The following is a 17279-nucleotide window of genomic DNA, read 5'->3' on the forward strand; positions in this document are numbered from 1 at the left end:
GTAATATTTTAGAGTCCATTGTTAAGATTGAGATTGCAGAGTACTTGAAAGTGCAAGGTAAAATAAGGCTGAACCAGCATGGCTTTGTCAAGGGAGACCATGCCTGACAAATCTGTTAGAATTCTTTGAGGAGGTAACAAGCAAGTTAGACAAAGGAGAGCCAGTGGATGTGATCTGTTTGGATTTCCAGAAGGTCTTTGACAAAGTGCCGCACAAAAGGATGTCAAAGACGAGCCCATGGTGTTTGGGGCAAGGTACTGGCATGGACGGAGGATTGGCTGACTAGCAGGAGACAGGGTAGGGATAAGTGTGTCTTTTTCAAGATGGCAACTCGTAACAAGTTGAGTTCTGCAGGGGTCCATGTTGGGATCTCAACTATTCAGGTTATACATTAAAAATGTGGGCAAAGCAACTGAGAGCATTATTCCTAGGTTTGCAGACCGCCCAAAGGCAGGTAGAGGGGCGAGTAATGTTGGGGAAGTGGGGAGGCTGCAGAAAGCCTTAGACAGACTAGGAGAATGGGCAAAGAAATGGCATATGAAATATAATGTGTGGAAGTTGTGAAGTTATGCACTTTGGTAAAGAATAGAGGTATAGATTATTTTCTAAATGGGAAAACGCTTCAGAAATGTGAAGCAGAAAGAGACTTGGGAATCTTAGTTCAGAATTCCTTAAGGTTAACAAGCAGGTTCATTTGGCAGTTAGGAAGGCAAATACAATGTTAACATTCATTTCCAGAAGGTTAGAATGCAAGAGCAGAAATGTGCTGAGGCTATGTAAGGCTCTGGCCAGACTATATTTGGAACATTGTGAGCAGTTTTGGCCCCGTATCTAAGGATTGATGTGCTGGCGTTGGAAGGGGTCCAGCGGAGGTTGACAAGAATGATCCCAGGGATGAAGGGCTTGTCATATGAGGAGCAGTTGAGGACTTTGGGTCTGCACTTGATGGAATTTAAAAGGAGGAGGGCCGATCTTATTGAAACTTAAAGAACACTGAGAGGCCTGGATAGAGTGGATGTGGAGAAAATGTTTCCACCAGCAGGAGAGATTAGGATCTGAGGTCATTGCCTCATGTTGACTGGAACTAAGATGAGGAATTTCTTCAGCTAGAGGATGGTTAGTCTGTGGAAACCATTCCTGCAGAAGGCTGTGTAGGCCAAGTCATTGAGTGTAGTTAAGACAGAGATAGATGGGTTCTTGAATCGTAATAGGATCAAGAGTTATGGGGAGTGGGGTTGAGAAACTTATCAAACATGACTGAATGGTGGAGCATACTCGATGGGTTGAATAGCTTAACTCTCCTCCTATGTTTTATGATCGTATTACAGAAACTTTAGTTACATTGGCGCTATTGACCTTTGATCAACAGCATCTGATTTACATTATCTTTGAATCTTGTTCTCATGCGTGTTAGCTATGAATGGGTGCTTAAATATGGGGCTCCTTTTCCATGTGTAAACATTTGAGAGACGAGCTGTGAAACTTCCATTTCAAGAACATTTATGTAAGGATTGTTCAAGTTCCAGTGTATGACCAAGCCTCACCACTGAACTTTTTTTTTGTAAGTCTTGAAAATAGAAATTGCAACTGATGCACATGCCCTTTGATTTAACGGTGCAGTTTATGCTTCTCAAGGTTTCTCCTGCCCTACTTCAGGTAATCTCTTTCCTTCTACTCCTTTCTCCCTTGCATAACTACCTTGCTTCCCCTTAAATGTGTACTGGAATTGAACCCTGCATAGTATTGAATTAATGTGATGTGTCACATTCCTGAGGGACAGGGAACACTGGAATATATGCATTTATATTTTGGAAATGTGCCATTTAGTGAATTGTTTGGCTTCCCAAATCCATGATTCATTCACTGGAAGGAAGTTTTACAGTGCTCAGGATATTTTCACTGTTTGATTGCTGCTCAGATGAAGAGACTAATGAAGGAAAATTGACTCCAAACTGAAAGGGAACCCCCCCCTCCCCCCAACCTCTCCGCCCATCCCACCTCTCTCTCTCTTTCTCTCTCTCTCTAGTTTGAAGTGAGATCTCAATCATTTCTACAAAGTGTACACTGCATGGCCCACCAGCAGGGGGATAGACCCATTGATCAAACTCCCAGATATGGGTGAATAGCTCCACTGTCTTTTGAATACCTCAGGAGAATAGAAGGCTAAGATAATGAACCCTGACAGAAGTTCTGTATGGAGCCCAAAAGCAAACTGATGTCCTTCCAAGTCCACACACCGTCCTAAATTGGAACTGTATCATCATTCTTTCACTTTTGGCTGGGTCGGAACCCTGGAATTCCCTCTTAACTTGTGATTTGATACCCTAATGACAGCAGCAGTTCAAAATGGCAACTCAGCCTCACCTCCAAGGCAATTGGGGATGGGCAGTAAATGATGGTCTTGCTGGTGATACCCACATCCTATGAACAAAGTAACAAAAATAATTCTGGCAGGCAAGAGTTCATTGGAAATGTTTGAACAAGATGTCAGTTTTGCTGGCAGGAATTGGTACCCTCGATAGGGTCTCCCACTAATGGTTAAGAAAGTGTTCTCTTCATCCACCTCTTGACTCAAACAAGGCCAGTTAATGTAATTATCTATGAATCATCACTGTGTTTCACTGCAGAGATAAAAGACTAGTTCTGTGAGGCAGTTAACTTCGCTAGCAGTATGTTCCTCAAGTCAGAACATCTTCAGCATCAACACAAATGAGTGTGAACCAAAGGCATGGCTCTCCTGCCTTGGATGTTATGGCATGGGAAAGAAAACCTGAGGGGGTGGGGGTGGGGTGGGGGAAGTCTACTTAAGCTTTGCTGCTTTCTACATATTATGGAGCATGCTAATTTGTTTAATGAACATACACTCCATATTAGGCCAACAATATCTACGTTGGCTGTTCAGATGGATGATGGTCTTATACATGAAATCTTTCTGCGTGATGAACTAGCTGCTCATCATAACATTAGGGTGTTCCTGCCTTCACTTCAAGGGCACCTGTAAGTGAGGTATGAAGATGGGGGGACATTGATGCTGATAGCTATGACCATTAGAAGCTGACTGTTTAGAAGGACATTGAAAGGGACCAGTGGGAATAAAAAAAGCTTAGTTAGCTGAGAAGAGAGTCCAGAGAAAACAGAAAGGTTAGCAAAACCTGAGTGCATGTTCTGAGCCAACCAGGTAATTCAAATGCCCAGTCACATTGGTCTTTTGGACCCTTTTACCTGCTCTGCCATTCAACAAGATCATGTTTAATCTGCTTGTGGCCTCAACTCCATGTTCCATCTCCCCCCAAGAACCATAGATTCTTGACCAACAAGGGAATCAGTTTTTTCATTAAATATATTCAATGACACAACTTGCAATTCCAAAAACAACTGAAAGAAAATTTCTTCCTCATCTCAGTTTTAAATGAGTGACACCTGATATTTAAACTGTCAACTAGTTCATGTCTCTTCCATGACCAAAAATATCCTTTCAGCACCCACACTGTCAAGTCCACCTAGAATCTTGTGTGTCTCAATAAGATCACCTCTCATTCTCGTGAACTTGAATGGACATGGATACAGTTTGTTTATCCTTCCCCCTTGCATCTCCAGTATCAGTCGATTAAACGTTCTCTGAAATTCCTCTAAAGCACTGCATTGTTTTTTTTAAAAATAAGGATACTGTATGTGGTATTCCTAATGTGGCTTTACCAATACTCTGTACAGCATTTCACTTACAAATAAATTCTGCATCTGCTTATGGACATTTCATGAGTTATATACCAGAACACCCAGATCTTTCTGTACCTTGGAGGTTTTTTTTATTCACTCATTTGAAGTGAGTGTTGCTGGCTGGCCAGCATTTATTGCCGTTCCTAGCTGCCCTTCAGAACGTGGTGGTGAGCTGCCTTTTTGCATCACTGCAGTCCAAATGCTGTAAGTTGACCCAAAATGCCCTGAAAGAGGGAATTCCAGAACTTTGACCCAGTGACAGTAAAGGAACAGTGATATGTTTCCAGGTCAGGATGGCGAGTGACTTGGAGGGGACCTTGCAGGTTATGGTGTTCCTTTGTGCTGCCCTTGTCCTTCTAGATGGAAGTGGTCGAGGTTTGGAAGATGCAGTCTAAGGATTTTTGGTGAATTTCTTCAGTACGTCTTGTAGATGGTACAGTGCTGCTACTGAGCTTCGGTGGTGGAGGGAGTGGTTGATGGGATGTGGTGCTAATCAAGCAAGCTGCTTTGTCTTGGATAGTGTTGAGCTGCTGCTATTGTTGGAGCGGCACCCACCCTGACTTGTGCCTTGTGGACAGGCTTTGGGGGAGTTAGGAGGTAAGTTACTTGCTGCAGTATTCCTAGCTTCCTACCTGCTGTTGTAGCCACTGTTTGTGTTGCAAGTCTGGTTGAGTTTCTGGTCAGTGGTAACCCCAAGGATATTGATGATAGGGGTTTCAGTGATGGTAATACCACTGAATGATAAAGGGTGGTGGTGGTTAGATTGTCTCTTACTGGATATGGTCATTGTCTGATATCTGTGTGGTGTGACGTTACTTGCTACTTGTCAGCCCGGATATTGTGTAGAGGTTGTTGCATTTGAACATGGACAGTTTCAGTTTCTGAGGAGTCAAGAATGGTGTGGAATGTTTTGCAATCATTGGTGAACACCCTCACTTCTGACCCTATTTTGGAAGGAAGGTCATTGAAAAAGGAACTGAACATGATTGGGCCTAGGACACTATCCTGCACTCCTGCAGCGATGTCCTGGAGTTAAGAAGATTGACTACAACAGCCGCAACAACCTTCCAAGTGCAGGTATGATTCCAACCAGCTGACACGTTGAGACATGCCCAGTGAGTCAGAGAGGAGATGGTGCTCAGACTGCTGCAAAGAAAGAAGGAAACATTCATGTACTAGGTCAAGAAGTGGATTTTCAACTACTTAAAAAAAGAAAGCAGCTCAGACCTGAGTGTGGGACATCCAGATTACATTTGAACTCCATAATGTGAAGGTATGAGCTATAGGTAGAAAGAGACTTCTTTTCCTTTATATTTTTAGCTCTTTATACTAATCTTCAGTCATTTAAATCAAATCTTTCTGTTGAATTCAGTTACAGCAAAATAAAATGAGACTAGGCTGTACAATTGTGCACTGCCCTATACATACCATGCTCAAAGGTACATTCCATAGCTCTATTGTGAAGGTGATTGTGGAGTTCTCTCTGCTATCCTGAACAATATTTATCTTCAGCAATCAAGGTTAGCAGATTCTCTGGTTATTTATTTAATTGATGCTTATGGGAACTTGGTGTTTAGTTGCCTACATTCCAGCAATGATTGTATTTGCCAAATACAATCTTGCCAGTACTTAATTGGCTGTCAAGTGCTTTGAAACATCTTGAGGTCAGGAAAGATGCTACATAAACTTTCTTACTAACGTATTTACTAAATGCCGGTGGAAACATCACAGAAGCGCTTCACAGGAGGCTCCCAAGCACTGAGGATGTCACCTAGACAGGGGACGAAACGTCTGCAATACAAATGCCTAGCTTGGCGAACAGAACCACAACAACGAGCACCCAAGCTACAAATCTTCTCACAAACTTACTAACTCTGTTTATTTCTAATGTTGATAGCCAAAGCAGCGACACAATGTAGTATAAATTTCTGCCCTCCCCTGAGAGCACCTCATGGACTTTTACAGTAGTGAATGCCATCTGTTTACATTGATTATGCAAAAAAAAAATCATGTTTGAATGTTAGGGGGCAGTTTAATATTGAAGATCCATAACAATGAGAATTGAAACTGTCCATTGACCAAGTGACTCTGCCAATATTTTCCAAGATGCTCTAACACTGGCTTTTTTTTCCTCCATACCCCCTCTCTGAGACTGTTGTAGATTGATTGATAGGGATATGATTACTTAGCAATTCTACTATGGCTTTATGTGATTACCAGAATAGCTGAATGACCTGTTTCTATAATATTGGATTCTCTGCAAAGCCATTGAGCGGAGAAAATGTACTTTCGTGATGAGCCTAAATGTTGTTTCTTGGTTATTGAACCATAGGGGTATCATGGATAATCATTATGCCATTATGAGGTGGGGAGGTTATTGTTGGGGATCCCCAAGTCCCTGATTGATCATTATAGTTGTGCAGCACAATTTGAGAAAAGGATTGACTGCTTAAATAGTATGAAGTAACAGATGGCATATGGTAGGTAGTGTGTGGTATAGTGCACTAGTTTAAATATTGTCATGCATCTTCAAAGTGTGAATCATGTCTGATTGAATTAAGATGTTTACTGCAGCCTATCCAACTGGTCAGTATCCTTGTGTTCTAACACCTAAACCAATGCTTATTGGAATTTTTGCAACACTTTTATCTTTTGTTAGCACACCAGCTCTTTGTGTGGTTGTTTGTGTGTATCTGTCTGTGAACAGCTGAATAAAGAAAGTGGAATCGATGGCAAATGCAGGTAGCTTTGAGGATGCTGGTCAAGATTAGCAAATCATTTTGCTTTCCAAGTTATGTTTTTGTTAAAAACAATTCTTCAGTCATGCTCGGAGTTGATCTGCTGAAAACTTTTATGTTTGTATGCAGCTGGGACTTCTCCAGCAAGCCTCCTGCTTTTCCTGAAATAAATTCCCACCAGATTGACAGACTTTTTAACATTGCAATATCTGGTCTAGCTTTTAACTCTACGAGAGCTCTGTTCACAAATTGATGCTATGCTCCTTTGGGGTTTATGCAGAAACATTAAATCGTACTGAAATATTCATGTGCAAGTGCATTTAGCTGAGAGCAATTTATGTGCTGCTCCCTGGAGGCCAGAAGGAAACAGTGCGTGGCCTCTCACTCTAGCAGACACCCTAAGCACTCATCTTAAGGGTAATTACATGGCCTGCTTGATCAAATCCAGAGAAAATCATCTTAAGAGTGGGATGCAATAAGTGCTGATGTGGTGTGGCTTAGATTCTCTTTATCTCTCCAGCTGAGTAAAGATATGTCTTAAAAACTTGTTCAAACAATATTAGAAAGCTCATTAGTGAAACTTAGTATAAAGACGTCTAATTAGTATAACAAAATGTAATTTTTCCTCCCTATTTTGTGCCTTTCACATGTTGCTAATAAAGTATTAGGGAAAACTTCTTGCGACAGATAAATTTAAAAGTGTATTACACCAATTGTGTTGGTGTTGTTTTGAAAGGAACAGAATTCTAAAGCGCTTGTTGATTAGAAAGTTGATTGAATATTAAATGACCATTTTCAATAAAAATCAGTAAAACTTGAGGTAACTAATCAATCTACAGCTTTATTTTGTGTCACTTGATGTCTTCAATACCTCACTCCATATAGCAAAACTAGATGCTAATGTATTCACTTTCATGTTAAAATGGTGGCTTGGACAGATTGAAGTATATGTATTTTGCATAAGAATCCATTTATCTTTGCTATTTAATTGTCTTCTCCTTGTTTGAAAGGATCAGTTGTTAAGTCTAATGGTACTTTAACCTCTTATCCATGCAGGCCATTCCCATGGTTCCTACACCAAACGTCGTCCCTTACAGTAAAGAGTCTCTCTTGCTAAGTGGAGTCTGTATCCAGCATTGGTGTTCCTGATAGTGTTTCACTCTCCTCCTCCAGGTCCGGGAAAATCAAATTTAACCAGCTACGGAGTCATCTCCCTGTTAGAAACTGTGCTGGAGCTATGCCTGTAGTTGTGTGAGGAGTGCTTCTATAATCAACTGGGAACTGGGACAGTTTGGTATCCAGTGAAGCTGTAGGCTGTTTCTTTAAGTCTGCCTTCAAAGTTTGGACTGCTTTTTCTGCCAGCTCATTGGATGATGATGGATGGTACGGAACTGTCCTTATTTGTCGAATACCAATCGACTTTAGGAAATGCTCAAATTCCCTGCTGATAAACAATAGCCTGTTTTCTGTGACCAACACTTCACTGAGTCTGTGTATTGCAAAAGATGTGTGCAGTTTTTCTGTCATCATCCCTGTTTTGACAAATGAGCTTTATGCATGTTCAGCTGCTTTGAGTGGGCATCCACAATGACTAAGACATTGAGCCCATGAATGTGGGGAAGCTGCTGGCGGTAATTTTTGTACTTGTTGGCACTCTGGCATTGCCCCACCAATGCGACTATATCTGCAAACAGTCCTGTCCGCCAGATATAAATTCTCACCAACACCTTAATTTTGGAAACCCCTGGAAGACCTTGGTGGAGTATAGCTACTATCTAGCGGTGACCTTTGCTTGGGGTAATCACTCTTGCTCCTATAATTGTATGCTATCCTCTGATCTGGTCTCTCCGGGTCCAAAAAGGTTTCATTTCTGGTAGTGCTGGCACATTAGTTTCCCCCGTTACCACCAGCTGTTTCAGTTTTGCCAAGACCAGATTTTTCTGTGTCCAAAGTCTGATATCCAGTCAGCTGTGATTAGAATTGTGTCCAGAAAATTTAAAACCATTACAGACTTTTCTAGTGATGGTACCACTGGTGGTATATCTGCCAGTGGTAGGCATTCGCTTCTTGAACCTCCTGGATGGTGTTCCAACTTGTAATTATAAACATCTGGTGTTAGACCCCATTGCTAAATTCGGCACTGCTTTGTCCTCTCTGAATAGACCTAGCAGGGGTTTGTGGTCCATTATTATTACAAATTTACACCTGTAAAACTTCCTGACTCTAAATATTACTGCCAAACCTTTCTTCTCTATCTGGGCATATTTATGCTCTGCATTAGCTAAGTCCTGGATGCATACGCTATTGGGCGTTGCTCTCCATTTGGCCACCAATGAGCTAATGCTACGCCGATGCCATAGGGGGAGGCATCGCAAGTCAATATCATATCTCTTTGGGTGACGATAATAGCTGATTCTTCATTTCCCTGAAAGCTATGACTTGGCTTCATGACCACTTCAAAGACTGACCCCTTTTTGGGAATTGATGCAAAGGTGCCAGGATGGAGACTAGGTTATGTATGAACTTTCCATAATAATTCATTAGCCCAAGGAAAGACCTAAACTCAGGTACAGACATGGGATCCTGGTCACCTTTGATCGTCCTCACTTTACCTTCCAACAAATGTAACCTGGTCTTGTCGACTCTGTAATCCAAGTAGGTCACTTGGGGTGCCAGGAACATGCATTTTTCCCTTCTAAGATGTACGCCCACCTGGGAAAAATGTTTAAGGTCTATGTCCAAATTCTCCAAGTGCTCTTTATTGGTCTTCCCTGTTATCAGCACGCCATCTAGATCAATGGCCACCTGGGGTTGACTTTGTGAAATGTTCTCTGGGTGAAGGTTGACAAAATCCCAAATGGCAACCTTGTATATTGGTATAAACCCTTATGGCTATTAAATGTAGCAACCTTGTATATTGGTATAAACCCTTATGGCTATTAAATGTAGCATACTTGTGGGAATCTCCATCTAACCGCAATTGCAAGTATGCACGTGGCTCAAGTCCAGCTTCGTGAAGGTTCCCCCCCAGAAATCATCTTTGCAAATCAGTTCTCTATGCAGTGCGTGGGTACTTTTTATAAATCCCCACAAAGGCAAAACAACCCATCAGACTTCACAGTCACATAAACAGGCACTATCAGTTCTGCAAACTGCACTGCTTTGATGATTCCTTCACTTTCCAGCCATCTGGTTCCTGCTTTTCTACTTTTGCCCATAAGGCAAATGGCACTGGGGAAGCTTTGCAGAATTGTGGAATTGCTTCCTGGTCTACATGAAAGATGGCCTTGGTACCTTCCTGAAAAACTTCCAGTTTATTAAGTAGGATCACTCAGGCAGCCATTTTCTAATCAAAAAATGTTGAGCCAATCTGGGTGAATCTTTCTCAACCCATTTTGCCCCATCAAGCTTAGGCCTGAGTCTATTACTACAATCAGTGGTAACTGAACCAGTTGCTTCTCATGAGAGACTGGAACCAAAGTTGTTCCCTTAATCCATAAGGGTTCCCTGGTTTAGGTTCTGAGTCTAGCCGAGGTCTTGCACAAATTTTAAGGTTAGAGTCCAGACCGAACTTACTTTATTGAAGACTGGTTTTGTGACCATTGAAACGGGCATGTCAGTATCAACCTCCATTAGAACAAGGTGATCAGTGAACCAGACATTTATTTTGATTAATTCTGATTTGGATGTTGCTAGCAATGTAACTTTTCCAAACCAGATATAGTTGGACCTTCCAGGGTGTGCATTCTCCTGGATACCGACCTATGCATTCTTTTACTCAGTTTAGGTCTAGAGGGACTCTTTTGCTGTTACAAGTCTGCATTCCAACAGCAACTACAATGGCTTGCCACCCCAGATCCTGAAGAAAATTTAAATCACTTGGTCAAGGCTTGGTTTTATTTTGTTTTGAGGTTTTACTGTGGGCTGTCTTAGACTGTGTCTGTCAGGTTATGTCCTGAATGAGGCTATGAAATTGCCTTTATTCAAGTGGTGTTCTCCAAGCTCAGTTAGATTGGAGAGGGTTTCCACGCACATCAGAATACCTTGCAACTCTCATGCTCTACTTGTCACATTTTCTGATGATAAAGCCAGTTGTAGTGCCTTTTTGAAGTCCAGTTGGGCTTAAGCTTGTAGGTGCTTTTGCATGGTTGCATCATTAATCCTACATACCAAATGGTCTCTCAGCCTCTCATTAAGGGTTAAATCAAAGTGACATACCTTTGCCAGTGGTTTTAACCTAGTTAGAAATCCTCATACAGATTCCCCAGGTTCTCGATTTGCTGACTAAAACCAATAGCATCTCAATTAGGGGAGGTTTGGGGTCATAATATCCCTTGACTAAATCCATCAATTCTTGAAAGGTTTTAGTATCTAGTGCCTCATCAAGTTAGGCTCCTAATAACTGAAAAATCTGTGGGTCTACAAAATGTCAGAAGAATTACTTTTGCCCCAATGTCATTTGCCTGAAAAACCTCCCATTCTTTCCACATTCTGGGCCCAGTCTTCAACAGCAGGATTGAATGAGTCAAACCTCCCAAATAATGGCATGATGCCAGAAATGCTTACTCTAGCTCAAAGCTAACTGTTGCGAGCAGATTTCTTCAGGAGTGTGCTTTGAGCTCATCGCCACTGAATATCTCCGTAGAGGCTGGTATCTTGTCACCAAGTCACCCTTTATTGACATGTGGAAAGTCCTTGACACTGATCCAGTTCCCTCAGTGCCAGAATGTCTGACACTCCTGCATTTATCTAACACCTATGGTTCCTTGATTGAACCAGATTAACAGCCCCAATCAGGGAGCTCATATTCTTTGAGGTCTACCTGGCTGACCCCATTACAATCACTACACCACCCAGCACCCATCTTTTCTTTTACCCCTCTATAATCAGATATTCTTGGGTCAGTTCTATTACCCTTATTTGATCTGAAACCTCTCTGGTTTGAATACTTGATGGAGAAATGCATTTAATATTTTGTTTCTGTGCACATATTGTGATGGATTGAAATACTCATAATATCTAGAGATCAGATAATGCAGCATTGTTTCCAATTGAAAACATTCTTTCTGCCGACCACTTTCTCAATTTTAATCTAAAAGCACTTAACATGATGCAATTACTGACAATTTTGTGACTTGAAACAATTGTTTGGAACAATATATTTTGAGTTACTTAAAATAATACATTTAGCCTGATTGACACAATTTTATTTTATATTGTCGATTCTCTATTCCAGTTTTATTTTATACTCAGCAGTCTGTTTGTATAATTTGTCTTTAAATTCAAATTTAGTTTGATTTTGATGGCATGTGAGACTTCACTAAAAATACTAAGTGGCATATTTAATGTTTGTACTGATGGATTTTGATTGAGTAGACAAAGGAGGCCGTTTTTGTCTCTGGGGGGATCGGTAACCAGAAGATACAGATTTAAACAAATGGCAAAAAAAAGCCAGAAGTGGGTGGGAGATGAGAATTTTAAAAAATATTTGGTGATTTTATTAAAATCTGGAATATGCTGTCTTCAATGGTGGTAGAATAGATTTGCAACTGGATTTGGATAAATACTTAAGAAAAAAAATGCAGGCTGTAGGACAAGTGGAGCAGAGTGGAACTGGTTTGAATAGTTCTTTGTGCATTTGCTGTCATTTTAAGTAACTGCAAATTACAATCTCATCTGAAATTGTATGACTTTCCAGCTGATAATATTTCCAATTCCTAATGTACACTAAATAGAAAAACGTAACAGAACCTTGTCTCACACATGTCGTTTTGATTTTAAATGCTCAAATATTCCGAGGTTATGTGGAAGCTGAGATCTCCCTATCTGATATAGGGATCCTGTTGACAAAGCTAGTGCAAGTCTAAACTTGTAATTTCCTTTAAGCCTTCAATTTTGACATTCCTAGAAATTGGCTGTACCAGAAATCATTTTTGGTTGAAGTACCTTCATTTTGGTTGAAGTACCTTCAGCTTATCTGACTTTATTCAGACTGACTGAGCAGGTAGATTGGTGGATAAGTGCTGAAATATTTAGCACATTTTATCAACAGTTTTTTCTCAGACAGGATAGGAATCATTTCACAACTTGCATTTATATAGAGCCTTTCATGTATTTGGGCATCAAATGCACTTCAAGAGTATTATCACACAAACATTGACAGTTACATAAGGAGACACTGTCATAAGTAACCAAAAGCTTTGTTGAAGGGTAAAGTTTTCAGGGCTGATACACAAGAGGAGAGAGAGGCATGAGGAATTGAGGAGTATATTGCAGAACTTTGGCCCTAGGCAATTGAAGGCACAAATGCCAGTGATGGTGTGAAGGAACCCAGAAGCCAGAATTGCAAGGGCACATCGATATGGAGTGGTTGTAAGTTGTTATGCGATATAGAAGCTATACTGTGAAACATAGTTACTGTAGAAATAATTAAGATCAAAGAATGCCTTTGATGTGTAGTTTGTACATTATTGACTAATAAATGCTTTCTTCTTTAAACTTTGTAGGAGTTATATATTGCTGTTGGAATTTCAGGAGCAATACAGCATCTGGCAGGAATGAAGGACAGCAAGGTATTTCAAACAGAACCATCTCCTTTAATGTTTATTCTTGGAATGTATGGTCAAAACTGGGGACGTGGGGTGGGTGTGAAGTGGTACCTTGTCACGCTTTAAGGAGTACTGTGATGTCGTGGTTGTGTTACTAGACTAATCCAGATGATAAGAGTTGTAATCCTATCATGCTAGTTTCAGAATTTGAGTTTAAAGTAAAATCTGGAAGTTAAAAACCTAGCATCAAAGTGACCACTTTAACTGTCTGATGTAAATATCCAGTTGGTTCACTGATATTTTTAAGGAAAACGAACTGCTGTTCTTAACTCACCTGGCTGATTTTGTGACTTCAGTCCCATTAAGTAGACTGCAGCTGACCTTGAAAGAAGACTCAGTACAACTTTCTTTAGGATAGCCAATGTTTACTGCAAACAGAGACAGAATAATTTTATAAAATAAAGTTTGACTAACTACAGATGTAACAGTAAAATACTATGTTAAAAGAAATGTGGGGAGATGGTGGCATTGTGGGAATGTCACTGGATGAATATTCCAGAACCCAGGGAAATGTTCTGGGTTTGTTTCCCACCATGACAGATGAAATAAAAATCTAAAATCAAAATTAAATTAAAATTAGGCCTTTACTCTCTGGGGTTTAGAAGAATGAGAGGTGATTAATTTATATATATATAAGATGCTAAAGGGAATTGATGCAGTAAGTGTAGAGAGGAAATTTCCTTGTAGAGCAATCTAGAATGAGAGGCAATAGTTTTAGGGTAAGGGCTAGGAGATTTAAAACAGATGACTCTAAAAGAGTTATGAATCTGCGGAATTCACTGTCCCTGAGTGTGTTGGATGTGGGACACTGAGTACATTTAAGAAAGCGATGTTTAGTTAGTAATGGATTGAAGAGTTCTGAAGAATGGGTGGTAAAGCGGAATTGAAGCTGAGTTGAGATTTGCCATTGTTGTATGAAATGGCAGAGCAGGTTTGAGGGGCTGAATTGCCTGCACCTTCTAGTTCTTAAAAGAAGTCTAGTCTAATGGTGACCATGTAATTATTGTCAATTGTTGTAAAACCCATTTGGTCTTACTGATGTCCTTTTGGGTGGAAATCTGCCATCCTTATCTGGTCTTGCTTGCATGTCACTGTAGACCCACGGTTTACTCTTAACTGCTCTCTGGGAAATTAGGAATGAATGGTAAATGCTGACCTAACTAATGACACCTACATTCCAAATTCATTGGACAGTCAATCAGGTTGGTGTTGAAGTGAAGTTGCAAAATAAGCCCAGGCTGATTAAGCATGGCAGGATTAGATATGACTCCAAACCCACAGCAATGTGCTTCATGACAGAATACAAGCATAGTGTTAAGGCCAGACTTAAGGCCTTATGTAGTGATAAGCAAACCTTGACAAAAATATTCAGAAATAGTAAGAATTGAAATGAAATTTGCTCATGTATTTTGAGTTTGGAATTGTTCTATTCTGAAGTGAAATGACTTATCATATTTGAATGGTAATGAGCTATTATAAAATGTCTTTATTCATTATGACTAAATGAGAAATGCGAAACAGAAATTTCATATCAAACTGTTGCCATCTTAGGTGTTTTACCACACAGTGCATTTATTTAATTCTGTTTATTTTTAGAAGATGCTTATGTTACAGCCAAATTACCATTTTCTGAACTCTGGTCCTCCGCAGCTTCTGAGGAATTATTGTGATGACGTCCTTTTTGTGTTATGAAATTCCTATGCAATTCTGTGCGATGTATATTTCACGTGATCCATTAGCTGCTGTACTGCAGATTGGTCACTGACTCTGTGACCTGCAGTCATTTAATCTTTCACCTGGTCTTAATTAGACTAGCTGTATCAAATAATCTGCCACGAAGAGCCTTGTGGTACAGTGGTAATGTCCCTATCCTGAACTGAGAGACCTGAGTTCAAGTCCCACCTGTTCCAGAGATATGTAATAACATCTCTGAACAGGTTGATTAGGAAAATAGGTTAAATTTAAAAAATATATAAAATAATCTGCAAAGGATGGTTTGAATTCAAATGGCTGTTAACTGTTACCTAATCTACAGTGTTTGTATCTGATCAAACTTAAGACTGTTGTGTAACAGAGGCATCGGCTATTGAGCCCCTCAGTTTAGATCCTGGCTGACTCTTTCTTGAACTTAATTTGTTCACCTATACTCCATTTCCCTAGATACGTTTGCTTAACAAAAAAATCTATTGATACCTGTCTTGGAAGCTACAGTGAACACAATATCCATGGCCTTTTACAAAACTAGTTTTGGATTTTGTTGTTCTTGTATGTGAATAACTTTCCTATGACACTGTTGTTGCCAAAATCTATTTAAACCAGGTTAAAAATCTCACAGCACCAGGTTATAGTCCAACAGGTTTATTTGGAAGGACAAGCTTTTGGAGCAATTCTCCTTCGCCTGGTAGCTAGTAGAGCAGGATCATAGGACACAAAATTTATAGCAAAAGATTGTAGTGTCATACATGAGTCAGACTGGTTATATTTCCAAAGTAGGAATTTATAAAATGTCACATGGATTGAGTGTTTGCAGATTATGTGCTTTTTGAACAAGATAGATTGTTTCTGCAAATACAATACTGCAAATGCAAATTCACTCTATAGACTTATATGTGTGTGCGCCTGCATGCATGCGAGGGAGAGAGAGATTGGAATACATGCATTGTCTGAACTACGATGTCACCTTTTTTTTATAAAACCTTAAGTTATCTCAGGAATGTGACTTGAAAGATGTTATAAGATTTACATATTAATGAATCGAAACCTGCAGCCCATTCTAAAAGTTGAAAGGCTTAACAGCAATCGAAGTTTTTCAATATATCACATCAGTTGTATTACACTATGATCTTCTGCTATAAATTCTCTTTTCTGTGATGCTGCTCCGTTATCTTGCTACGTGATGAAGGGGCAGCGCTGCTTCCAAATAAACCTGTTGGACTATAACCTGGTGTTATGTGATTTTTAACTGTGTCCACTCTAGTTCAACACAGGCACCTCCACATCATATTTAAACAAGAGCAGTTTTTGACAGGCAGTAAAATACCTTTTTCTTCCATTTCTGCTGTTTAGTATTATAGTTTGTAATTAGTGTGTTTATACACTATTCCTTGTGGGTTCCTAGTTCACGTAAGTACATGCACATTCCAAATGTGGTTGCATTTATTGATGCACAGTCTCTTTGCAGTATAATGATTTGTGTGAATTCAGCATCACAGATCCTTCTTATTTAAGTTTTAATATTGAAGTTGAGTGAATTCATTTAGTTTAAAGATATGTCAAATGAACTCAAAACACAACAATGTACAATATAAACCATGCATGGAATTATCCACAGAGAAAGATGCTTTGAGTTACTTGAGGCCATTCACCTTCTTGTTTGGAACCTTGCCATAAAAAAGTGTTAACTGGTCCGGAGAGATCATAAATAGTTTTAAAAACACTAATAAAAAAATTTATAGTATTAAAAATAGTTTTTAAGCACTTGCTCTTTGTTAAAAGTTAAAACTACAATGCTGGGAAATTATAAAATATTGACATTTATTTTAAGATTGTGTAACTAAATGATGTGGTACATAGCAATTGCACCTGGACAGCATTCAGAATTGGGCTAATATCTAATATAAACCTTCATGTCAGAAAAATGTCAGGCAACTAACTGCAACACTGATCATCTCTGGTTGGCAATTAACGTCGTTACTACTGCTAAATCCCCTACCATTAACATTTTGTTGATTACCATTAACCAATAACTCAACTGGACCGGCCGTGTAAATACTGTGACTTCAACAGCAGGTCATAACTTAGGAATTCTGTGATGAGTGAGTAACTCACCCACAGACTTTTCAAAGCCTGTCCACCATCTACAAGGCACGAGTTAGGAATATTCTCAACTTGCTTAGGTGAGTACTATTCCAACAACACTTGGGAAGCTTGACACCATCTAGGAGAAAATAGCCAGCATGATTAGCCCTCTATCCATCATCATAAATATTCACTACCTCCACACAGATTGTATGGTAGCAATAGTAAATAACACTGCTGCAACTTAACAAGTCCCCCTTCTCAGAACTTTCTAATTGGTGACAAAAACAGAAATTGCTGGAAAAATTCAGCAGGATCATTGTACCTGAAACGTTAACTCTGATTTCTCTCCATAGATGCTGCCAGATGCTTTTTGTCACCAAGTAGAATGTTTGGAAAAGGGAGACTTCTTCCCATC

General features: G+C 39.8%; 1 protein-coding gene across 1 annotated transcript in view; it reads left to right on the forward strand.

Moving 5' to 3' along the window:
- etfa (electron transfer flavoprotein subunit alpha) overlaps positions 1 to 17279 on the forward strand; it is a 74302-nt gene that overhangs the window by 44742 nt on the left and 12281 nt on the right. Inside the window, exon 10 of the mRNA XM_072552958.1 lies at positions 12962 to 13027. Within this exon, the coding sequence (XP_072409059.1) occupies positions 12962 to 13027 (66 nt within the window). The remainder of the gene's footprint in view (positions 1 to 12961; positions 13028 to 17279) is intronic.

Source organism: Chiloscyllium punctatum, chromosome 33 (genome assembly GCF_047496795.1).
Source record: "Chiloscyllium punctatum isolate Juve2018m chromosome 33, sChiPun1.3, whole genome shotgun sequence".
NCBI lineage: Eukaryota > Metazoa > Chordata > Chondrichthyes > Orectolobiformes > Hemiscylliidae > Chiloscyllium > Chiloscyllium punctatum.